The sequence below is a fragment of the Triturus cristatus genome, chromosome 4_2, assembly GCF_964204655.1.
Source record: "Triturus cristatus chromosome 4_2, aTriCri1.1, whole genome shotgun sequence".
NCBI lineage: Eukaryota > Metazoa > Chordata > Amphibia > Caudata > Salamandridae > Triturus > Triturus cristatus.
The window spans coordinates 163224874-163250806 of record NC_140586.1 but is presented as its reverse complement, the minus strand read 5'-3'; the positions used below and the strand labels follow the sequence as shown (position 1 = coordinate 163250806).

General features: G+C 50.8%; 1 protein-coding gene across 1 annotated transcript in view; it reads right to left on the bottom strand.

Annotated features, from left to right (window-relative positions):
• TNS2 (tensin 2) overlaps positions 1-22994 on the bottom strand; it is a 345238-nt gene extending 322244 nt beyond the window's left edge. The window contains exon 1 of the mRNA XM_085600920.1: positions 22770-22994. Coding sequence (XP_085457046.1) covers positions 22770-22865 — 96 coding nt within the window. The 5' untranslated portion in view covers positions 22866-22994. The remainder of the gene's footprint in view (positions 1-22769) is intronic.
• Positions 22995-25933: the final 2939 nt, after the last annotated feature.

The window sequence follows — 25933 nt, the reverse complement described above, 5'->3', positions numbered from 1 at the left end:
GTGCAGTTTCTGTGGTAACTCAAGGCATGGCGAGGCGAAATGCCTTAAAAAGCAGAGGGATAGGGGGGCCAAGAAGTCAGATTGAAGGAGCTAGGTCACCTATTCTCCTCCACGCAATGATACCCTGGTTAAACAGATATAAGTGTAAGACCGCAGCAAGGACGTTAATGAGGGGGTTCAGTGAGGGGTTTAGAATCCCAGTGGCAGATTTTGTAGGTCCTTCGTTTTGTAAGAACCAATTGTCAGTCAGTCAGAATGCTGGGGTGGCGGCTGCCAAGATTGAGAAAGAGTGCAGATTGGGCAGAGTGGCGGGGCCTTTTGACAAAACTCCCGTGCGTAACTTTGTGTGTTCCCCCCTGGGGGTAGTTCCTAAGAAGGAACCAGGGGAATTCAGGCTAATTCAGAATTTATCAGCACCAAGTGGGCAGTCAGTGAATGATTCCATTGATGAGACTTTCTGCTCTGTGCGTTATGCATCTATTGACCAGGCAATTGAGATGTTGAAGGGCCTGGGCCCGGGGGCATTGATGGCGAAATCTGACATAGAGTCTGCTTTCAGGCTGCTGCCCGTTCACCCGAGCGATTTTCACCTCCTGGGGTTCCAGTTCGAGGGCAAGTTTTTCATGGACATGTGCATGCCAATGGGGTGTTCGGTGTCATGCGCCTATTTTGAAATGTTTAGTACTTTCTTAGAGTGGGCTTTCAGACAAGTGACGGGGCATAGGCATGTGCTGCATTACCTAGATGACTTCCTCTTTCTGGGACCATGGGGTGTAGGCAGGCGCTTGAGCACTTCTGTGCGCTGATGAAGAGTTTTGGTGTACCGCTAGCTCAAGGAAAAACCGTGGGACCATCCCCGGTTATAGAGTTCCTAGGTATCGAGCTGGACTCAGTCGCGGGTTGCTCACGGCTTCCCGCTGACAAAGTGATGAGGTTTGGGGATGCGCTGAGGCAATGTCTGGAAGCTAAAAGGGTAACGTTGCACCAGCTACAACAGGTGGTAGCGCAGTTAAATTTTGCATTACGCATTATACCAATGGCGCGCCCCTTTCCAAGATCCATTGCTCAGGCAATGTCAGGCCTTAAGCAAAAACACCACCACACCAGATTGAGCAGTGAGGTCAAGCAGGACATGCGTATTTGGTTGGCATTCTGCGGGATTTCAATGGCTCTGTCCTGTGGCCCAGACCAGTCACTTCCTGCGCAGAGTTGGGTTTATTGACGGACTCCGCGGGCAGTGAGGGGTTTGGCGCCATTCTGGGCACGCAGTGGGTGGCACAGCGTTGGCCGACGTGGTGGGTAGACAATGGTCTCACCACTAACATTGGTTTCCTGGAATTGTTCCCCATTTGGGTGGCATTGTGCGTCTGGCCTGAGCAACTGCGTAACAAAGCAGTGGTTTTCTGGTCTGACAACATGGCAGTGGCGGACTGCATAAACAACCAGTCAGCAAAATGTAGGATGATCTTGCGTTTAATTAAGGAGATAGTTTTGAGATGCCTGCAGTTGAATCTTCAGTTTAGGGCGAAACATGTCCCAGGGGTGTTGAACCACGCTGCTGACGCTCTGTCTCGTTTCAAGATGCAGGTTTTCAGAACTCATCTCCCGGGAGCAACACCACGCCCAACGCCCTTCCCCGAACAGCTCTGGCAGATTGGTGCCCCCACTTACCGGACTTGGTGGTAGCAAGCCTAGCGCCAGGAACAAGAAAGGCATATGAAGGGGCGTTTGGGGCATACTGTAATTTCTTGAAAGTCCAGGGTGGGACGCATTGGGCCGATTCGGCCGGGGTGTGCTCGTACTTGCAAGCCCTGCGGGATGAAGGGAAGTCAGTAGGGTCGGCTAGGAGACACATGGCAGCCATTTCATTTTTTGCACAGATGGGCGGCAGGCGGGATCCTACTCAGGCATTCGTAGTGCGCAAGGCATTGAAGGGTTGGCAGCGGTTACAGGGTTCTGCGCCTGACACTAGGCGCCCAAAATGGTTGACTACCTTGGCATCAGTCCTGGCAGCGTTAGAGCAGATTTGCGCCAGTGTAACGGAAGCTTTATTATTCAGGGCAGCCTTTAGCTTGGCCTTTTATGGGGCCTTTCGAATAGGGGAATTGGTGGCTAAGAACAAAAGGGACTTGGGGGGTGGCTTGCAGCTTAGTGACATACACTTCCATAACGGGGCGTTGCAGGTTACAATTCGGCGATCAAAGACAGATCAGGAAGGGAGGGGGCAAGTGGTGTTTCTCAGACGGGCACCGGGCAACCCCTGCTGCCCGGTTCTTCATATGGAGGCTTTCCTGCCCTACAGACCGAGTGATAGGGTGGGGCCATTATTAATGCATGCGGGGGGGATCCATTGACGAAGTTCCAATTTAAACGAGTCTTAGATACGGCAATAGGCGAGGCTGGACTGTACCCCAGTAGTTTTGGGACACATTCTTTCAGAATAGGTGCCGCCACCGAGGCGTTCGCACAGGGTCTTGGGGAAGAGGATGTGCGGAGGATTGGGCGGTGGGCCTCCAACTGTTTCAGGCGCTACGTGCGAGTTGATATGTTATGACTTCTGGCGACAATAGTACTGGCGGTGTATTTTTCTTGTTCTACCGCCAGTTCCCTCGGCCTGCCACGCAGGAAGAGAGACAGCGACGCCTCGCCGAGAGCGGGACACAGGCAAGACAACAGCAGTTTCCCCGGATGGAAAATTGGACTGTCAAGTGTGTGTTTTTGGTCATTCATATGTTTCTCGTTTAGGGAGTTTTTTCAGGGCAGGTAATGGGGCAGCGCGCGCACAACAGTTGGGTGTCAGGGTCTCCTTTTTTGGACATGGGGGGCTGCGTTTTGACAGGTTCAGGGAACGGATAGGTCACATGCTCACTTCTTTGGACACCCCTCCCGATGCTATCATTTTACACCTGGGGGGTAACGACTTGGTGCACCTGAATAGGAGGGTCCTACTGGAAACGGTGCTGTCAGAGGCGGCATGGCTGGCCAGGCGCTGCCCTGGTTCGGTCATTGTGTGGTCACACATGATATCAAGGCTTCAGTGGCGGGGAGGGGTATCGGTGAAAGCGCTCAATCACTCAGCCCAGAGGATTAATAATAAGATAGACAAACTGTTTAGGACCCCCAGATTGCAGGTAATTGCCCATGGGTGCATTAGGGGGGACTCATGCTATGTCCAGGATGGGGTGCACCTGTCGCGTCTGGGCAATGAGATATTCTTGGGCAACATTTTAGCGTGGCTTGAGGGAGCTCACTGGTAAGTATGACCTTGGGTTTTGGGGGGGGCCTGATAGTCGGTCTACTATGCAGGCCTGTGCGGTAAGGTCATAGGTTGGACAGGCTAAATTGACTAATCTTTTGGGGCGCCTTATGAAGTGGGGCTCCCAGAGGGGAGGGACATGTGGCTCTCACCAGACTCCAGGGGCAGTTACAACCGGTTGGTTGGAATGGTGCGGGGACAAAGGGGGGGTTATGCTTTCCATTGGCTGGTTGGCCACCCCGCACGCGGGCGTAAGTAAGCTGCGCTGTCAGCATGGCCCCTTTATGGAGTAAGTCTTGAACGTATGGGGTTTGCCTGGGGGTAAGTACTTCCGGGTCAGCTGGGCCCCCTGCGCATGCGCACTCCGGTTGGGGTGTGCGGGACAATCTGGGTTAAAGGGGGAGGGGCCAGCTTTTGACCTTGCCGTAGGCCCAAAGGAATACGCAGAAATGTGATTACCATTGTGTTTAGACTAGGATAGGAACATTTATGTATTAGAGTTTTGTTAAAGCTAGGAATGAAACAAATGTACCGAATTCTGTCTTGGCATTTCTGCGTTATTGTATGTGTATATAGTCTTGTGTGTTTGTTAATAAATAGGATCGGGGGTCAACGACCCCCTATTCCAAACAAAAGGTTATATTGGTTTTGTCTCAATGGGGGGAGAAGGGGGCGATAGGCCGTACCAGACCATACCCCACCAGCTGCATGCTGGCATTGCAGTGCTACAGAGTGCAGTTGCCTGCGTGCTGTATGGGAATGCCCAGTTATTGCCTCATTTTGCCGTACAATACTCTCACACCTGGAGAGGGTACTGGGGTATGACTTCACACTGAAACCCTGAGTGGCACTGCTGGGAATTATGGCTGGCTAGGAGGATGGCTTCAGTGCCTGTCTATTTGTCGGACTAGGATACTTGATCGTCAAATAGGCCATCGCAAAGCATTGGCAAGCCACAACTCCTCTGACCCTAGGCCGGTGGAAAATGGGCATGGCATGGACGGAAGTGCACTGGAGGAGAAAACTGTCCACAAGGCCAGATGATGTCCAATGAAATACCAGCGAATTTTGTCCCCATGACCACAATATTGCGTGACCTGAGGACTATGGCTTGAGGTGAAGAGGGCCCGGAGGTTTGTTTCCAGGAGCAATATTGAGAACAGGCTAGTTCCCTGAGTTAAAGGGGGTGGGGTGGGGGTGGGGCCGGTGTTAGGAGTTTGCAGGTCTTAAAGTGGTGCATGTGCGTATGTGCGTGTGACTAGAGGTGACTTAAGGTAGCATACGGGTATACCTGTTGTTTGCACAATTTGGTAGTGCGTTGTGCTATACAGTTTGAAATGCCAATAAAATACTTTATCCACAAAAAAAGAAAGGCCGCCTTGTTTTTTGACTGCAATCAAACGTATAGTTTCTTGTCTGAAATATGTAGGTATGGGAGGAAACATGTAGTGTTTTCTTCTGGGCTTACACTCACACCAAGTTGGAGTCAGCGAAGTCACATCCACTCTTAAATTTAAAGTACGGTCACCGTAGTTGTGTGGGCATTGTCAACATAGGACTGGAAAGTGTGCCTCCAGTTCCTTACTATCTCTACAAGGGGTGTGACATTAAAAATGGTGTGGAATAAGGGGAATCCTATGGCCCCACATGCAAGATGGTTAGAAGAAGACCACAAGAAGGTACCCCATTTAACACACATTGACCAGCTGCAGCTAAAGGAATTAAGTCAAAAGAGCCTTCATACTCTTATATCTTGGAGACATCACACGTCAGTAGCGTGGTCAACAGTGCGCAAGGAAGCACAGAAGGCACGGATAATCAGCTTAGACCACTGGCCCTCATCTGCTGCCTGCAGAATTGTTCACTTGTATTCAAAAAGGTGTATTTGTCCCCTGCCAAGGTCTGACCTCTGGCTTATGGTGCTTGGGAGGACACATGTATCAAGGTGAACCTTGGATTGTTGTGTCAAGGCTTCCTACAGTATTTAGCAACTACTCGCCGCGGGCAGTGGGCCATACACTACCTGTGCTAGTGGGATTAGAGATCAGATACTGTTCAGACACTGGGCGGCTGGGGCCTGGGCTCTTTCTGGTTGTAGGCATCTGGTTGTTGGATACTTGGCGTCGTCAGGTCAAACAACTTTGGAGCTGGAGACACGGCTCAATGTTTACAGAGTCTTGGTAGGTTTCATGTCCAGTCTGCAGGTCAGAGGATACCTGAGGGGCTCAGTCTACTCACATGCTCTAGAAAGATGAAGCTCTGCTAGGCCACAAAGCCTTGGGTACTAAAGTTGGGCTTTTAAATGGTCATAGGCAGCTGATTGTTGGAGCCATGCTTTGTCTGATCAGCCACCATTGGTAGGAGAATATGGGCCTGTGTCTAGTCAGGTTGCTGAAGTCAGGAATCTCTTTGTTCCCAGAATCCTTGCTGTTGGAGCCCAGGCCATGTTTGGTCACAAATTGTTGGTTGTTTTAACCAAGGCTGTGCTTGGTCCCAAACTCCTGTTTTTGGAGCTGGTGCTCTGTTTAGTCACAGACTTCTGGTTGCTGCAGTAATGCTCTCTCTGGTCACAGACCCCGGCTGGGGAAACAGGTGGTAGATCTGATTATGGGACCTTTATTTTGAAATGATCATCCACTTGTGCTTGGGTAAGTGATGCCCTACCAGCTCACAAACATGTCATGCTGGGGCACCTGGGCCTCTGTCCAACTCTCCGTCCAGACTAGAGTGGGCACACTGAAGAGAGGCTGTGGGTTCTACCTGCACAAACCCTGCTGCTTCCAGGTGCCAGTGTTTGTTTGCTTGCAGACGTCTAGTTGAGAAATTGAGGCTCCGTGTTCACACACTGTCTACCAGGGGTCCCCCTGGTCTTAGTTGGGGTTCTTGTGGGTCTTGTGATGGTTCCAAGCTCTTCTGTCGGTTGTTACTGTGTAGGACCGTACCTTGTAGGGAAGGATTATCTGTCTACCCAGAGCTGGGCCAGCCTTAGCTCATTCAGGGTGTAAATGTCAGAAATTTCCCACCAACTCTGTAAGGCCGCTCAGGACTTCTGAAGCAGGAAGAGGATACACTGGCGGGGAGGCACACCCCTTCCTGTCCAAGGAACACTGGGCCCGCAGCCAGCTTCCTGCTTCAGAGTACAGGTCAGCGCGATCTGGGACCGCAGCACGGTGCTTTGATGGAGAGAGAGCAATGAAGAAAGAAGGCGATGAACAATAAGAGGGAGCGGAAACTCAGTTGGACACGGTAGTGGAGCATATGGCTGTGCCTGTTGGTTAACTTTTACCGGGGAGTAAAGAACACCCCATACAATTGGCCTAACACACTCACTGTAAGGATAAGCAATGTCCTCTCCAACTCCTACAAACAACATGGCGAGGGACCGAATGCTTGAATCAGTCTCAGTCGCTGGGGTTCGGTCAGGCTACATTCAATCCCAAACTCGTCTGGCAGTTCGGGATGGACTGTTTCCATGAGGAGCAGGGGCAGAACTGATTTACACAAGGCAGGCCTCTGTCTAGAGTGGCATGGTGGGTGAAAAACAATGAAATGGAATGTGGACCTTGGGATCGCCAGTGGCTGAGATTAATTTGAGCATTCCATTCATCTCTTTGTTGTTTGTTGTAGCTGGACATCTAATCAAGCTGCACCCAACTGACAAGGCCCAAAGAGGCTGAATCCTGTTTGGGGTGTCTTGTGTTCCCTTCTGGAAGGGGCCTCACCTGACAGTTTAGGATAGACTGTTCCCATAAGGAGCAGGGTCCGTACTGATTTGCACAAGGCAGGTCTCGGTGTAAAGTGACATGGTGGGCAAGAAACGATGGACTGAAACACAAGCCCTGAGCAACCACCAGTGGCTGAGATTAAATCAAGCAATCCATCCTTTAAATTGTTTTGTAGTTGATGCTCCAACTCCGGGACCAGACTGAGATACCTACGGCCATGTCCATAATCTTGAATTGGGCAGTCAGTACTCTATAGGTTAGGGTATTTGTGAGTTATTGCATTTGGGACCCTGGGTAGAATGGCGAATGCATTCACCTGTCTAAATGATGGACTAGAGGTCTCTGCTCCACTGGTAACAGCAGAAAATGTTGAGGGTCTGCAGAAGGCTTCAATAAACCGGCTTCCGACGCCATGACGGTAAGAGGCTGTCTATGTTGAAACAGCCTCACATGGATAGCAAATTTCCCTGGAACTTCAGGATATCTGATTTCTATTCCTTGGTTCCCAGGATCAAAGTCTGAAAAGCCTCTGATCATGACTCTATAGTGATACCTGGAGCAGTAACCCGTGCTATGAGTTTGCCCCTAGTCGGTGAGTTATAAAATAACGGGTTTCTACTCTTTGAGACTCTCCTTGGAAATGGAGGTGCACTGCACCCACAGGATTGGAACAGTTTGGAGGGCTTCCTCTGAATAACAGAGAATTGAGGCCAGTGTACTAGGGGTCCATCCCTAGGAACAGGAGAGCAGACAGCACTGAAAGTGTTCCAACTTGTGTGTGCATAGTTTGCCGGGTGGCTCCTCCTCGGAGTGGCAAGCATGCAGAACTAACAAGGCTCATGCTTGAGTCCCTTCAGTTTCGTTGTTTTCTCATCTCTCCTATTAGAATTTTTAGACATTAAAACTGAAGTTGGGGTTCTTTAGTATGAGGGTGCCAGCCTACCAAAAGACCTGGTACGAAAAAACAAAATTTTTGGAATCTTGGAGACTAAACCTTTTGGTACTATAAAAGGAGAAAGGAGGCACACTGCCTCACATCCCAGCACTCAGTTCCCCCCAATGCATTATGGTAAATGCAGTGCATGATAACACTTACTTCAGTGACAGTTGTCATTTTTCACCCGTTTTGGTGCAGCCAGTGATGTGTATCTCCAGGGTCGGACTGGCCTATAGGGCAATCAGGCAGTGCCCGATGGGCTGGTCTCACAAATTAGTGCGTGGGACATTTTTCTAGCAGTTTGGGGGCCAGGTAGAACGATTTTTAATGTTGATTTCTCTGATATTAAAACAAACATTGCCTGCAGCATACACAAATTCACGCAGTCTCCCATACCTTGCAAAATACCCATACAATGTGCCTTTAAAAGTTCAAAACTGGCCTGATTTGTAAATGTGGGCCACTTAAGTAGCTATCTGGTTCGCTAACGTGGGCCACTTTTATTTCAGTGCCCAGTCCTATTTTTTGTCCCTGTGTATCTCTAGACATCTGTTTCAGTATAATTGTCCTTCATCAGTAGAGAGTAACAAGTCATTTTGAGAGGTGCTGGAAATGCTGCTCAGACTCTTTTCAGATCTGTGTTCCACTCACCAAGCACGGGTGCATCAACCAGAGCGCATCAGCTCATTAGCTCAAGGGTGACAACTAAAGACTGCCACTGAAGCAAGTGTTCTCATGCACTGTATTTATCATACGGCATTGGGCGAAACGAGTGCTGGGATGTGAGGCATTGTGCTCCCTTCCTCCTTTCCTTTTGGTACCATGGTACCATGACTGTATTGTATTTTCTTCGACTTATTATCTATTTAGCACTTTCTTATGCTTTACAAGGCACAAACACTTTCTGAGGTGTCCTACTTTATCATTTATATATTTCACCATACTACCTGTGAGGCTGTGACGTTCTCAAATTTGCATTGGTTCGTGGACACCTTTCGGCGTGCATAGTTTAAATAGTGTTGCTTGTAGTTTGGCCTATTAGGGGTGTGTTGGGTGAAGTGCATGAGGTTTGAGGTCAAAAAGTGTCAACTTAAGTATAAGAAGACATCACAACCTTTTGACAAAGGAATAATCTGCATTAGCTTGATCAATTTTGTGGCTAGGTCGCGCCTTTAGTAGAGAGCTGTAGGGCAGGAGGTGAGGCTTCGAATGGAGGTTTGAGGATTATGGCTCCTGACAGGTCTAGCTGGCCCAACCGGGGTATAAGACTCCGGCAGCCACTTGAGAAGAGGCTGAAACCCTGGGAGTGGCTATAAAGTGAAACAAGCATTTGCATTGCAATAGGTCTCGCATTTATGCGAGTTTGAGCTATTGGCACTGTAAATGACATTGCCTTTTTTTTTAATGTTTTGGTCTTTAAAACATAAATAAATGGCACTGTCATTTAAAATTCTAATAACTTAAACTCTCGAAAATGTGAGACCTATTGCATTCCAAATGCTGGTTGGGTAGAAGCGCCCTGTGAAATTGCGCATGGCGCGCTGAATGTTGCAGGAAAGCATGAAGTGCCTGCAATAGGAGAAACCATTAAAGAAATAGTGCTTACAGAGCAAATAATACGTACCGTGTGCCAACCGAAGTAAAAGGGCCAGTGCTCATGGGAGGTTACAAATGAAGACAAGGCGGTACTAAGAAAGGACTAACAAGCCTATTAATGAATCAGAAGCCAGCATTTAGGAAGGACAGTGACACAAGCCAATGACAAATATGGGCGGAGAGTGGGCGGGGGTTCAAGTCCATACTCCAGTACAGCATGGCTCACAGAGCAGCGCATGCGCTGCCCAGGCTCGACCTAATGGATGCAGTGTCCTAGATCAGATGAAAGAATCCTCCACGGAACTCTTGGTCATTTTTACTCCCATATATCGTTTCCATTGAGCAGCGTTAGAGTTGTATTTGATGGTAAATAGGTTGGTTTGTGAACCATCTCTGTTCCTGAAGATCTGTCAGAAAACTGATGTTCTCAATGTCTCTATACTCTTTTGTTTCATAAACTCTATTGCAACAAGGAGGTGGCTTGGAGTCCTTTCTCCTTCTAACTCTCAGAAGGTGTTGGAATGAGACCACCCTTACATGTTATTGATTCCTCCATAGATACGTGCACCACCACCTGGCTGGGACAATAAGAGAAAAGCTTTAGGCTTGGAAGGCAAGTTTACTCCTCAAACCAGAAGCTGAACTTCTCGTCCGGCCCCAGAGCAGGAATCCAGTCCAAACTCCAAAAGGCTGAAAGGCTGTACATTGGGCTAAGTCCTTCCTAAAGATGGCACAAATATGTTCACGGTCAAATGGAAGTCAGTAAATTATCTGTTTTTTTTACAAAAAAAAGTTTTCAGCAATGGTCATCCCCAAAAGATCTCATGTGAAAGATATCCTACTGACAGCAAGCTACTGTGGATCCATAGGTACCACTTTGATAACTAAACTCTCTAATCACTCCCATAAAATAAAGAAAACTTGCCCTGGCATTTGTTTTTTAAAGACACCAGACACTTCTTGCATAGAACTTCCAGCAAAAATGGCTATAATTTCAAATCTCTTTGACCATGGTAGAGACAATGCATTGGCTACCCAGATGACTCATTGCACGTCCTGGGGGGTTCTGGGGTGTTACTCGTCTAAGCCAGTTGACAGTTTCGGGGCATTTGATGCCTTCCAACACCAGGTCCTGCTGTTTGGTATTTCTTTGCAGTGGATCTGACGCTTCTAAGAGCTTCTGAAAGGGCCGATAGTTCCAAAGGGGCCAGTAACAGGAGCTACTGGCCCTTCAGAACTCTCAGATGAACACGAACACCACAGATGTGCAATGTATTTCACCCGGAAGTGTAACTTTCTGGAAGAAAGTGAAGCCACTGGGTGAAATATTAGCTGAAACAACATGTAAGAATTGGCATGGGAAGTCTGATTCGTGCATGTTATTCCCGAAAGTCTCGGAATTACTTTTAATCTCCCTGGATGTACTGGAATGACAATTCCAGAGGAGTGGAACAATATTTGCAATACCGGGCTACTCCCAATGAAGGCCTAAATGATCAGAAACCTCTCTATTGTCTTGGTCTGCCATTTTACATTGTGTTTCTCCTGGCGCCTCTATGCGCTCTGTTCACTTGCGCATTTCGAGCACTTCCTCAATGGCCGCCTCTGCTGTCATGAATATGCTTTCCTAGCAGCACTGCGATGACTCATAATTGTACCTGCAGGCCTGTATCACGAATGGAGAAAGAAACATCTTCCTTTACCACTGGATGTTCTTGGATTGTGGCCTGAGGGGTCTTTACCTGGAATCTCAAAGGTGTTGAGGATAGGTCTATGGAACTCTGCACTTTATCTATTGCAAGCACGCGTGGACATTTATTTTATTCATCTACAGCACAGAGTGGTCCCCTGTGTGGACCTCAATGTTCATTCAAAAAAAAGACGCTTATTTTGCCACCATGTACGGTAGGCTCATGAGACTTAGACGTTCTTAGGGCAGGAAGCTTTGACATTTACAGGAACAGAAGAAGATGGATGTTCAAACCCCTCACTGTTGCAGCACGCCCTGGACTCTAGCGCCATGAAACCATTTGGTGTACGTGCGCTTTATAAGCTCTGTTAACATAACATAACATAACAAATTAAGCAGTTGATCCAATCCTTTTGCCACCACGTAGAGTCCTTAAATCCATTCCACGATTTTTCCCCAAATGTTCCACTTTCCTGTTCTAAAATGTTGGCATGTATGTAGGTGTGGCACCCATGCCAAAAGGCGGGAGGCAGCTAAAATAGAGCCATTTTCTGCTTTAAAAATCTGGGATTCTCCAGCCTGGTTCGGGTCTCTTGGCATGTCTGGTGTGGGCCTGTGTGACTGAGGTCTTCGGTGCGCTGTGAAGGTGTCCCTGTCTCGCACTGGCATCATATGACAACTACCTGTGCGCAAAAGTAAGCAGCCAGCGACAGAATTGCGAGTTTTGTAAAGCAGTGATGCATGATCCCTCACAGACTGCACACTTTGAGTCAGGGAAAAGTGGCTACAGCCGGGCCAATGTAAACGTTTGCATATAGAAAAACTCAGCCGGGCACAGGAGAAGAAACCAGAGAGCTGGCAGAAAGAGCATAGGGCAGCTTGCCCATTAGAAGCAGAGAACACTAAAAGGGAGAACCAGGGCCTTGTTCCACCCTCTGGCTGCAGGCGGGAAAATACAGGAAGTGAAGGAGGGACGTTCAGAGGGGGCTGAGGAGGGCGGGCCAAGCCAGCATGGGATGACTGAGCCAACATTATCTGCTGACGTCCCGTCTGAAAAGTGTAGAGTCTCTGGAAGGGTCCTCTCACTCATGCTCAGGGCAGGACCGGCTTTAGTGCTGGTGGAGCCCAGTGTGACAATCTTTGTTGGCGATCCCCATCCATGGTGGATGTGGTGACCACCTCCACCACGGATTCCCTCACCACCACCTTTTTAACAGTGCCCCTCAAGTCTCCATGACCCCTCTCTCTCAGATGCATTTAATTAGTTATATAGCGCTACTCATACCAGAGTAGGGTCTCAGTGCACTTTGAATTACACACACATTACACAGAGACAATCAATCACACGTGTGTAAATCAGTGTATAGGAAATGTTACATAAGCCGAAGGAGTACAAGGTGTTGGAGTGACAGACAGTTACGGCCAGTACAGGTAAGCGCGGTGGGGTGTTGAAGTGGGGCGTGGCAGTGGGGAAGTCGACAGACGACGGAATAGGTTTTATTTATTTAATTTCTCCTATTCCGTCGTCTGTCCACTTCCCCCACCCAACCGCGCTTACCTGCACTGGATGCCGCTGGTGACATGTCATCCATACTGGTAGACAGTATAGTTTAAGAGTGCTTGGTCTGAAGAAGCGCAAACTCAGAATTGAAAACAGAACATTTTCATATTAAGAAACAATTTCTACCCAACTAAACCCTTTTTGCTAAATGAATGTATGCTCTAATCTACACTTTGGAGTGTATATGTAGTTCTCTGATGACCATTAACAATTCACTGTTCTATATTAGGATGTTAACTCATAAATTGCAAGTAACAAAAGGATTTCACTTAGAAAAGAAGTAACCCACTGACCTTTTTACATGATATGTGCTTTGTGATCTCTGTGGTACACATTATTTGCAGCAGGCACATTAACCCTCTGTGCTATTTTATGATCATTCAAAACCTCAACTAGACAAAACTCCAATCCCTCTCAGGAAGTACATTAGTCACCAGAGTTATCGTGACATTTTTATTGTTGCCCGGGAATTGCTGGAGGCGAGGAAAGAGGCAGCAAAATAAACTTGCAAACCTGGCGCCCCCTGAAGTCAGTTCCCAGTGCAGTGGCACCGGTCGCACAGTCCGAGAGCTGGCACTGGCTCAGGGCAATGAATCCCGCAGTGGGTGTGTCAATAAATGATTGTATGTGGCACTACGAGCACTTCACACAGAGCTCTGTCAATATGCCTAAGTTCTGCGATGCATCAGATCCACAATTGTGCCCTCCAGAAAATCCTTGTACTCTACTTAAAAGACCAAAACAGCTCTATCAATGTGCCTTTGTTGTGACTTGCATAAACCCTTTATACTCTAGAAGTCATAATCTCAGCCAGCCCAGCCAGCACATCTCAATCAAGCCTGACCTGCAGAAACCTCTTTTTCTTCATACCAAAACTGAGAGTCCCAAACAGCTCTATCAGTGCATGACTGAACAGAACCCTTCCAGAGGGCCACGGGGCACACAGGGGATACTGGGCCCGACCGTGGTGGTTGAGGCATTTTACTCCTGATGTCCCAGGACCCGACCTACTATAGAATCTGAGCAACTGGGCCTAGTACCCCTTGGGCACATGACTCTCAGTGGTGTCTGTGGTCGTGCAGTCGTGGCGTAGGTGGGGGACGCAGATACAGGTCAGTGAGCACGCCTCATAACTAAAATTACAAACAGTATGAGAAATAAATCAATTTCCAGAACAATATTCACATTTATAGAAGAAGAAAAAATGATTTTTAACTCTACACATGCGATGATATATAACATTTAATAGCAATAACACAATCTTCCTTGATGTCGGGGCACTTATCAGGCAAAACCTGGTTCAACTCTCCTCCTTCAAGTAACATTTTCTGGGTTATTCTCTATTCACTGGTGGCCACATCCAGGGAATACCGTACTCAAGAGTTCTCCCTTTGACTCTTTAGGAATGAGTCAAAAGTGACTATGGTGCTGCAGAACCATTAGCAGCAAGTTCCCCGGGGCCCCAAAGTCTTACCCGCACTGGTGGTATGGCAGTGTTTGGCAGTGCAGCGAGTGCCCTCTTCTTGGGTGCCTACGAGTTTAAATGTTGTATGGTGAAGTTTGGCAATTTGGCAGGGATGCAGCAGCACCATTGGTGCAACCTCTGTCTTTCGAGCTGTGCAACCGGTCTATTCCAGTGATCAGAACTGGATGACATAAAAGGTAAGTTACTCTTCCCCCTATTGACGGGGGGTGCTGGTGTGTTCCTCAGCTCCAAACCGGACTTCTTCAGGTGCAGATCACAGCATGCAGGCTCGACCCACTGGTCACAGCAGTCTTGATCCTATCCGGGTGACGACCTGAACCTTAGGCCAAAGTAATACTGGCAGCTCGTACTGGTATATGGGGTTGTTGCGATAATCACAATACAAGCACAGATTCTCCTGATGCAATAACCCTAAGAAAGGTGGTCCCTCCTGGCATACAAGGTTGCCAGTTTTGGCAGTCATAAGTACTGTGCACCAGCGCAAAATCAGTTCACCGGTGACCCCCTTTGGCATATGGGACCAGAAGCCGCACGGTGGTGCAGCCCCGTGCTTCCCAATCATCGGCTCAAAACAGGGTGGCCCTCTCCTGGCATACGAGGGTTGAAGAGCTGATACTGCACATGGGCTACAGCTCGATTGGTGTACAGCCTCATACCTTGCTTGGGGAACCCTCATGCAGGGCTCCCCACTGAACATTGCTCCCTCCAACGGTATCCTCTCCTTCAGAGGGCAAACTGGTCTTGGTAAGGAGGCAGGCAGGCAGGCAATGGTGCGCCGGGCTCCAGGGCAGGGGATCCTGATGTCCTGGGTGATGTCCCCGCACCCAGCATGGAAACTAGGAGGTCTGGGCCCCCAGTCCTGATCACAGGCACCAGTCTTGAAAAGCTTACCCTTCTCACACAGCCTATCTGGCTGCTTGGCAGATGACACGTTTTTGGGGACTCAACCGCCCATTCTTATAATCCTTTTCCAGATACCAAATGTGATTTAGGGTCTGAGTCTTTGAATTGTTGTGTTGGGGTTCAGCTTCTTTTGAAGAGGACACTTCTCTCTTTCTTCTTTTCCTCATAAAAGAGGTCTGTCACAGCAGGAGAGACTCCGAAGCTGATTGTCCCACAATGCAGTCTATGGCAGTGACCAGAGTTCACACATGGATTTCAGCTACAGTGATGTTAACCCCTTGCATGCCCGCCCCTTTCCCCGCCCAGTGCCGCGCTTTGTATTAGCGGGCGGAGTTCATGACGAGCTGGACTCGTCATGGGCACAGCGCCACCGCAGCCCATGACGAGTCCAGCTCGTCATGGGCACTGAAGGGGTTAATCCCAGGCTCCCAGCCCTACTCTTTACGATTCCCTTATCAGCCCCGTCTCCTAACTCGGGGTGTGCCCAGGCCCCTTCCTTGTGATTTATCACTGAGTCAAAGAGCAACATTTTGAAGTGTAAATGGAAGGTCCCTTCCTCTAGTGTGCCCCACCCAGCTCATAGGAATGCAGCAATACACAAATCTGCATAGGGGGATTCCTCCCCTCCTTATGTCTTCACCAGGCATGCCCAGGCTTCCCAAAATGGAACCCAGGATCCTCCATAAATGTACCATTGCAGGCACATTTATTAAGTGTACATTCACAGCACACTTACTGTTCAGCACTAGTATACATTGTATCCTCACATGTACACATGCGCTCAGCACACACACACCTAGTCTGCTTGCACTGTTCAGCACTGAAGCGTTTCTCTATTCAACAAGAGTGTGCCATTTTAAAACCCACACTCACCATGTGCGGCGTGCTGCACAACACTTCACCCTTCATGTATTGTACTTCTTGCACGCACATACACCTAGCACATGCTTTCATTGCGCACTCACTGCACAGCAGTACTTCTTTGATGTCATGTATCCCTCACAGACATATATACACTCAACACATGCACCAATTTCGCATGTATTAAACAGTACTGCTCTATCCCTGTACTACATCCTTCCCAGGTACACATACAACCACGCAGTCACTGCTCCTGCGCTATGCAGCACTCAGCATCTACATGATGTAGACCAAGGGAGAGTTAAGCACACAGCAGCGGAACTTTCAAAAGGAGAGTGAGTCTGTAGGCCTCACTCCAGTGACAAAGGGTAACAAGCATTTGCAATGCAATAGGTCTCGCATTTACGAGGGTTTGAGCTATTCGCATTGTAAATTACCATGCCTTCTATTTATGTGTTGTTTTTAAAACAGATAAATAAGAGGATGTAATTAATGCCTACCGAATAATAACACACGAAACAGAGGAGGTCCTCATGGGAGGATACAAAATAAGACAAGGCGGTACTAAGGAGGGACTACTAAGCCTATTGATCATTTGAAAAACACAGTTTACAGTGGACAATGGCACAAGCCAATGAAAAATATGGGCGGAGCTTCAAGTTCATAACTGAACACAGCATGCCTCGCATGCAGCGCATGTGCTGCCCAGGCTCGACCTAAAAAGGACCTGTTCACTACTACTGATTACCATACGGTATGCTGCCACCACCACGCTTGTGGTGCTTAGCTCCTGATGAAGGTGGTAGCCTTCCACCACTATGAGGGGAGCCCTTTGGCATCCCTCCCAGTCCAATAAGACTACAAGCAGTGATACTGGCCTTTGTCATGGCACACACACCTGATCCGTGTTCGCCCATGAAAAAAACGTCAGCCTTAGAGATCCAGACAACAGTAACGATGGGCACTCATGGCATGGGTGCACGTCTTTACCATGCAGAGGACTTTTCCGTCCCAACAGTGCACCTCAGTCTTGACCCGCAGAACCTCCTTATAGTCCAGTAATAGGAATCATAAGCATCTCTAACAATGGACCTCAATCCCCCAAAGTCAAAAATATATCGATGGTGAATGCCATTAATTCAGGATGTGACTGGGAAGGCACAGGACGCATGTTAGTCTGTCACTTCTACCCAGGCCGGTGAGCCTTTCTTTTCTGATTGGGTCAGGTGTACCTGGCTGTATAATGCAGGCGAGAATGGAACTATAGACTACACTGAGACATGTAGAAAAGTCTGTCACTATTGCCTACAGTGAGAAAGAAGTCGAGCTAGTCTGCCATTGCTTGTATATTGGGACAGAAGGCAGGCGAGGTTGTCACTAAGCGCGGCATTGGGACAGGTGAGCATCAAATATAGACAACACTAGGACAGTAGAGAGTCAAACCTATTACTACACGCTACTCTAATAAAGATGTCAGGCAGTTCTGTCAATGTGGACTCCAGTTAATCAAAAGCAGCGTCCCTGGAATTATGCGGCACAGTAGTGCCAAATTGTGCCTCAATAAGGCAACACGAAAAGGCAAATTATGTAGCATAATTCAACACATTGTGCAATTGGTTTACTTCTTTATTTTGTCATTTTTATGAAGCTTCACACTGGGTATAGGCTTCACCTCATTAGTAGCCGTTTAACACCCATTTACAGCAATAAGCAAGGGAAAGGGGGCCACTTAACCTTTGCGAAGGGCCTTCCGCAGCACTGCAACGCGTCGCTGCGTTTTTAGCCATTTTTGATCCGTTTGAGCTAGAAACAAACTTGTTTGTTAAAATCTGCAAATTATGAAGCTGATGATGGATTATGCAGCCAATGAAAGAGACCACACCTCCAGAGCTGTTTAATTCCAGTGACCCTGGTCAAAAGTCTGACGAGCCTTTCACTATAGGCTATAGTGAGAGAGTAGGTGGGTGAGTGTGTCACAGTAACATAACAGGTGTATTTGAAGACCTTGACCCCTGAGGAGTTTCTTTGCGCTATTGCCAGATAACAGGTGTTTATTGTTACAGTAATCGTTTTTCAACCTTGGAGGGATGAATTACTGGGTTGGTTTCCTGGAATTTGAGCCTGTGGCCCTTTAATTAAACACAAGTCTCTGGAATGGGCGCAATACTTCACGGAGCCACGAGACACAAACAGACCACCCTCAGACAAAACGCAGGTGAGTCTGTCACTACATTGAAAAGATAGTCTGGTGAGTTTCTATACACTCAGTCACAAGGCGGTGAGTGAGTTACTGTTGACTCCACAGGGCCTTTGCGCCAGTCACTGTAGTCTACACTGGGCTAACACTGACCCTTGCGCCAATCACTGTAGGCTACACTGGGCGGCAACGGGGCCCTTGAGCCTGTCCCAGGAGGCTACACTGGGTGGCCACGGGGCCCTTGAGCCTGTCACTAAAGGCTACACCGAGCCACAGGACCCTTGAGCCTGTCACTAAAGTCCACACCAGGCCACAGGGCCCTTGAGCCTGTCACTGTAGGCTACACTGGGCCACAGGGCCCTTGAGCCTGTCACTGTAGGCTACACCGGGCGACCACGGACGCTTGAGCCTGTCACTATAGACAACACTGAGCCGCAGGGCCGTTGAGCCAGTCACTAAAGACTACACTGGGCCGCAGGGCCCTTGAGCCTGTCACTGTAGTCTACAATGGGCCACAGGGCCCTTGAGCCTGTTACTGTGGGATACACTGGGCCACAGGGCCCTCGACCCTGTCACAGTAGTCTACAATGGACCGCAGGGCCCTTGAGTCTGTCACTGTAGGCTTCACTGGGCCACAGGACCCTCGAGCCTGTTACTGTAGTCTACAATGGGCCTCAGGGCCCTTGAGTCTGTCACTGTAGGCTTCACTGTTCCACAGGGCCCTCGAGCCTGTCACTGTATTCTACAATGGGCAGCAGGGCCCTTGAGTCTGTCACTGTAGGCTACAATGGGCCAAAGGGCCCTGGAGCCTGTCACTGTGGGACACACTGGGCCACAGAGCCCTCGAGTCTGTCACTGTAGTCTGCAATGGGCCGCAGCAGGGCCCTTGAGTCTGTCACTGTAGGTTACAATGGGCCACAGGGCCCTTGGGCCTGTCACTGTGGGATACACTGGGCCACAGGACTCTTGAGCCTGTCACTGTAGTCCGCAATGGGCCGCAGGGCCCTCGAGCCTGTCACTGTAGTCTAAAATGGGCCACAGGGCCCTCGAGCCTGTCACTGTGGGATACAATGGGCCACAGGGCCCCGGAGCCTGTCACTGTAGTCTACAATGGCCCACAGGGCCCTCGAGCCTGTCACTGTCGGATACACTGGGCCACGGGGCCCTGGATCCTGTCACTGTGGGATACACTGGGCCACAGGGCCCTGGAGCCTGTCACTGTAGTCTACAATTGGGCACAGGGCCCTGGAGCCTGTCACTGTAGTCTACAATGGGGCACAGGGCCCTGGATCCTGTCACTGTGGGATACACTGGGCCACAGGGCCCTCGAGCCTGTCACTGTAGTCTACAATTGGGCACAGGGCCCTGGAGCCTGTCACTGTAGTCTACAATGGGGCACAGGGCCCTGGAGCCTGTCACTGTAGTCTACAATGGGCCACAGAGCCCTCGAGCCTGTCACTGTGAAAAACACTGGGCCACAGTGCCCTCGAGCCTTTCACTGTGGGATACACTGGGCCGCATGGCCCTCGAGCCTGTCACTGTGGGATGCACTGGGCCACAGGGCCCTGGAGCCTGTCACTGTGGGATACACTGAGCCACATGGCCCTCGAGCCTGTCACTGTAGGATGCACTGGGCCACAGGGCCCTGGAGACTCTCACTGTAGTCTACAATGGGCCATAGGGCCCTGGAGCCTGTCACTGTAGTCTACAATGGACCACAGGGCCCTCGAGCCTGTCACTGTCGGATACACTGGGCCACGGGGCCCTCGAGCCTGTCACTGTGGGATACACTGGGCCACAGGCCCCTGGAGCCTGTCACTGTAGTCTACAATGGGGCACAGGGCCCTGGAGCCTGTCACTGTAGTCTACAATGGGGCACAGGGCCCTGGAGCCTGTCACTGTAGTCTAAAATGGGCCACAGGGCCCTCGAGCCTGTCACTGTGGGATACACTGGACCACAGTCCCTCGAGCCTGTCACTGTGGGATACACTGGGCCACATCGCCCTCGAGCCTGTCACTGTGGGGTGCACTGGGCCACAGGGCCCTTGAGCTCGTAACTGTAGGCTGCACTGGGCCACAGGGCCCTCGAGCCAGTCACTAAAGGCTACACTGGGCCACAGGGCCCTCGAGCCAGTCTCTGTAGATTACACTGGGCCACAGAGACCTCGAGCCCGTTATTGTAGATTACACTGGGCCACAGGGCCCTCGAGCCAGTCACTAAAGGCTACACTGGGCCACAGGGCCTTCGTGCCTGTCACTAAAGGCTACACTGGGCCACAGAGCCCTCGAGCTCGTCACTGTAGATTACACTGGGCCACAGGGCCCTCGAGTCAGTCACTAAAGGCTACACTGGGCCACAGAGCCCTCGAGCCCGTCACTGTAGATTACACTGGGCCACAGGGCCCTGAAGCCCGTCACTGTAGATTACACTGGGCCACAGGGCCCTGGAGCCTGTCACTGTGGGATACACTGGGCCACAGGGCCCTGGAGCCTGTCACTGTAGTCTACAATTGGGCACAGGGCCCTAGAGCCAGTCACTGTTTACTACAGTGGGACAGAAAGCAAGCATGGCTGTCGCTACAGAACAGCCTGAATGAAGGCGGCTGAGCCTGTTCCTATTGGCTACACGAGGCCTGAAGGGGGATACGTCAGTCACTGGGTGTTACTGGGGCGGAAGACAGGGCCCGGTCACTATCAGCTTGTAAGGGGGCGGGGGGGGGGGTCGTTCAGAGCGATCAGTCAGCAGCTGGACCATCCTGACACTGTTTGCTTTTTATTACCTTGTGATTCCCTGTATGTTACGGCAGGGGTGCCATGCTGTCTCCCTGGAGAGCCACCCGGGAGTGTGAACTTCTTCACAGCCTATGGGAAGGCTGCTTTGCCTTTCTGACATTGCACCATTCACCATGGTCCTGCCTGGAGAGGTTTCTCTGCAGATGCTTGGCTGCGAGCTGGAATCAACAACCAGCTGAGGCAAAACCACTCACTTCACGCGCGCCCTCAAGGTCAAACCATTGCACGTGCGCCCTCAAGGCCAAACCATTGCACGTGCGCCCTCAAGGCCAAACCATTGCACGTGCGCCTTCCAGGTCAAACCATTGCACGTGCGCCTTCGCGGTCAAAACATTGCACGTGCACTAGTTAATAGAAAAGCTAGTGATTTAGCCCTCACCTGCAACAAGGTGGCCTGGTTTTGAAGGAAACATAACTTCCATTGGAAGAGGGCCCCTGCTCCCTTCAGTGCTAGAAATTTACCAGAGTCCTAGGCATTATTTTTAAAGTGCCTGACCTCTGAAATCGCATGTTTTGATGATGCAGAACTACATGCGTCCCATGTTTCCTATAGCTGGCCTAAACTTTAAACTCAGCAGCAGAAACTATACCTGCTGAGCTATTCTGAACAGTTCCTGGATGCTATGCTAGACTCGATGGTTCTGGACTATGTGTGTTTCATTTTCCTTCAGCTGCCCTCAACACTAAACTCAGCAGCAGAAGCCATACCCGCTGAGCTATCCTGAACACTAATACTGTGCTGTACTTGCCTGGTACCAAGAAAGACTATCTGTCCATCGATCTGCGTCTAGTCTGGAAGTGCAGATAACTAACACTCACTTAATCCTTTCAAGAATGCAGCTAAAGTTTGCTCCAAAAACATAGCTGAGTTAAATTTTGACCGCAAATATTAAGAGTGACTCGTTTTGGCGTCATATTTACCCAACTGCAACTCCTCTGCGCCTTTACTGCTAACCACAGCTACCACAGGAGTGCCAATGAAACTCAGGCACGCTTGGCTGACATTTGCAAGTTACAGCACTGCAGGCCCATGGGGCAGCCCAGCACGCACACTGCCCACCCAGGCCTGGAGAAGGGCCTGACAGAGTCGCCGGGGCAGGAAAGCACCGGGTCTGCCACTGTGGGCTGCACTGCAGCTGCGGGCAGAACTATACCCGTAACTCCTGGCTTCAGCCGCACACGGGACGAATAAATCATGCGTAATAATGGTTGGTGCTGCGCCAGCAGGCTGGCTCCGCTGGCCGCGCGCACTTCTCGGGAAGTCTGTTTACGGCGTCAGAAGGAAATTTACAGCGTGTCATTCACGGGGCACCAATATGATGCTCGACTGCCCCGTCCACAGGCCGCCGCTGACCCGCCTCGGACCACAGAGGGCGCAATCCATCCCTGACCACAGCTGGCCACCCTCCTGGCCGCAGCCGCCCAGTCTCTGACCACAACAGGCCATTCTAGAAAGCTGTCACAGCTCATGCCACAAATGGTCCAACTCCTGACCACAGCTAGCCCAACCCTGGCCAAAGGTGACCCTCTGGCCACAGGGTGCCGTGCTTATCTAATACCACAACTGCCTGTCCCACTGCCCCTGGCAACAACTACCCACCCACTCTTGTCCACAAATGCGCCGGGACATGAGCACAGCAGCTCGTGTCATCCTCTGAACATAGCGCCTCACCTCCAGTCCTCCAAGCCCCCTGCCCTCTCCTCAGCCCACCACCACCTCTGGCCCACCCTGCCTTCTCACATCGCTCAGAGGCGCGCACCCACCTTGCTCAGGCGCATGGTTGTCCTGGGGGTGGCCGCAGGCGGCTTCTCCTTGGGCCCGTACCCGCTGCAGAGCTCCCAGCTCCCGGTGCAGCCCATAGGGTGCCCCCTTCACCGGCCCTGGTCGGGGCGCCCCTTCTCCGCCACCCTGCGTCTGGATCGCCTAGAAACTTGGAGATTTCCAAGGCAGCCCCGGAGAGTCCGCCCCTCCTCCCGCCATCCCTCCGGCCCGCCCTCGTTGACACACAACAGCCATTTAATAATAACCAGACCTGAGCCAAAACAAGCGCTGGCCCTGCCAGGAGGGGCCGGCTCCCCGGCACAGGTGGGGACCCCGGGAGGCCCCTGCCGGGTGGAGCAGGGGCAGCGGGCGAGAGGGGGGTGCGGGGCCCGCAACCCCCAAGGGCCAAAGGGAAGGCACTAATCCTCGGGATTTACGAGCGTATTTCATATTACTGCAGGCTATGGAAAATGTAGAAACCACAGGCTCCCGCTGACTGCCTGTGGACACTACTGCGGTTGTGGGGTACGGGGAGGGGGGGGGGGGGGGGGCGGGTGTAACTAGCGGACTGAAAGGGAAAGCCTGTAGGAAGGGGGCCTGGGAGCGCACAAGAAAGTTTGGGTGACAGACATTAAGGGTTTTTGGGTGGAAAGAGGGCGTGGATAAGGGGCAGAGAGGGAGGTTTGAACCTGTAAAATAGGGTTGAGGAGGCGAGGGTTCTTGCAGACGGGCGGAATTACAGGGGGTCTGGATAGAAAAATTGTTGACAAGTAGATAAAGGGTCCAGAGGGATTTTTTTTTTGGGGGGGGGGGGGTTGGGGGGCTGATATGAGGGGTATATGAAACGGCTTGGCCTTTTTGCTAATAAAAACCCGTGGGTTTCAACTTCGTAGTGATAACTCGCAGGAGGGCGGGCTAGTTGGAATGGGGATGAGAGGGGTGTCTTGTGGTACCAGCCTGTAGAAGATGGATGGCGAAGCTGCCTGCACGCGCTACTCTGGACAGCCTCGGGTTCGAAGGGGGAGAGAGCGGGAGGATGGTTGTATGTAGGGAAACCCTGTGAGGGGGAGATGGAAGGGTCCAAAGGCTTTTGACGATAAAGTAAACGACAGTGGGAAGGGGCAGTGGTGTATTGTTGGGATGGCCTGCAGGAAGCAGCGGTATATCGAGGTATTTTTTGAGGGAAGAGTCTGTTGAGGGTGGATTACGGGGCGATGATTTTGGTGGAAACTTCTGAAAATGCCATTGATGAAGGCGAAGATTTTTTTTTAGGACGTGGTCTTCCAGGAGGGAGCGATGAGGGGTAGAGAGGGCTTTGGCTGGAAACTGCCTGCAGGAGGTGGAGATGGAAGAAATGATTTTTTGTGGTAAAATGTACACCACAATGGAACAAGCTTCGGTTTTTTCGAGCCAAAAAACGCAATGAAGCTGTCATTGTGCGCCTCTCAGTTGATATTCCGTTGCTGGGGGAATATTTCAGATTCTCGGAGTCGTGCGCGAGGGGCTGGTCCTCGCTCAGCGCCTCGCAGCCCGGCTGGAATCCGTAAACAATGCGCTCACTTCACCGCAGACCCCATCCGGCGGCAGGGTGGAGGGGCCGTGCGTCAAAAGCCACCCTGTCTCGCCACCCCATGCGGGGCGGGGGCAGAGGCCACTGGCGCGGTCCGCCCTGCGCGGTGGAGGACAGCACGGACAAGTCCGCGTTTCCTGTCAGAGCAAAGACAGGGGGGCCTAGGGCAGGCCTGCGCTTCTGACGTGAGAGGGACTTCGCCCTGGCTCGTGACAAGCGCGTGGAGGAGGATGTCACTGTGCCACTAGGCCAGTCCGCCAGTAGAACGGACCCCTGGTCTGTTAGTCCTCCCCGACCAGGCGCGCAACACCCATTGGACTCAAAGGGCTTCAGCCCCCCCCCCCACCCCCTCGTGTGTGGCAGCCCGGGATGAGACACCTTCCCGGGCAAAAAAGCAGCCGCACCAGAGCACTTCACAGGTCTTTAGAAGACCATTTGCATGTTAATGAGGCCTTGCTGTTGTTTCACCCCCTCTAAAAGCCCCTGCAGCTCCACTCTGCCTATTGCTTAAAGTTCAGCCCCCCCCCCCCTCCCCCGAAATTTGGCTCTAGTTGCGCCTCTATCCCCAACACCTCTCCTCCTATCCCTTCAGTAGGGTACGATGGACTCCATCCTGGGGTCATGTTACCTCACACGAAGGAGAGAAGCCAGGGCCTGAGACCTTTTTGCAGAACCGGAAGGAACTGTAGTGTCCTGCTGGACACGTCATGCACAGCCCCCTCCATGTGGGCAGTCGTAATACCCACCCAAACCCATCTGACACAGGGTCACTAGTCAGGCGACACTGCTAATAAAAGGGCCGGGCGCACGTTTTCGAGGCCAGTTATGCACTCATTACACTAGTGTGCGTGTCGTCGTAGCACGTGGGCTTAGGGCCCGGGACACCACAGGAGCCATCTCAGCTTTCACCAACAAAGGACAACACCTGGAGAATGAAGACGGGACCTGAGTCCCTGCTGTAAACACGGGAAAGGCCCACCATCCGTGTCGTCGTAGGTAGCACGTGGGCTTAGGGCCCGGGACACCACAGGAGCCATCTCAGCTTTCACCAACAAAGGACAACACCTGGAGAATGAAGAGGGGACCTGAGTCCCTGCTGTAAACACCGGAAGGGCCCACCATCCCTCACTTACACTCGAATCTGCCATCACACAGAGGAGAGAAGCTCCTTCTGTAAAAGCGGAAAGGAACCATCTCTGGTTTCACGCACATCTGGCATAGGGTGACCCGATTCGGAAACCCAAATATCGGGACATTCCACAAACGTGGAAGTAGGACGACAATTGTGCATCGACCGAGGGGCATAGGATGACCTAACTGACAGCACTGGATAGCACCGATCACGTGGCACTAAGAGAATTAAAAACAACTTTTACAAATATCATCTCTGATAGCTAAATTGCTCTCTGCTATGGGCTGCTAATCCTTTCTCTGCACTGCGACACGTGAACATGTTCTCCCTCTGCTTTCAGTCCATCCTGTAAGAAAACCTGGACACTTTCTATATTCAGCGAAGTTTGTCAGGTGATGACAAACCGAGACTGTCCTTGCCAACCCGGGACGCTTGATCACCCTAATGTAACATCGCACAGAGGA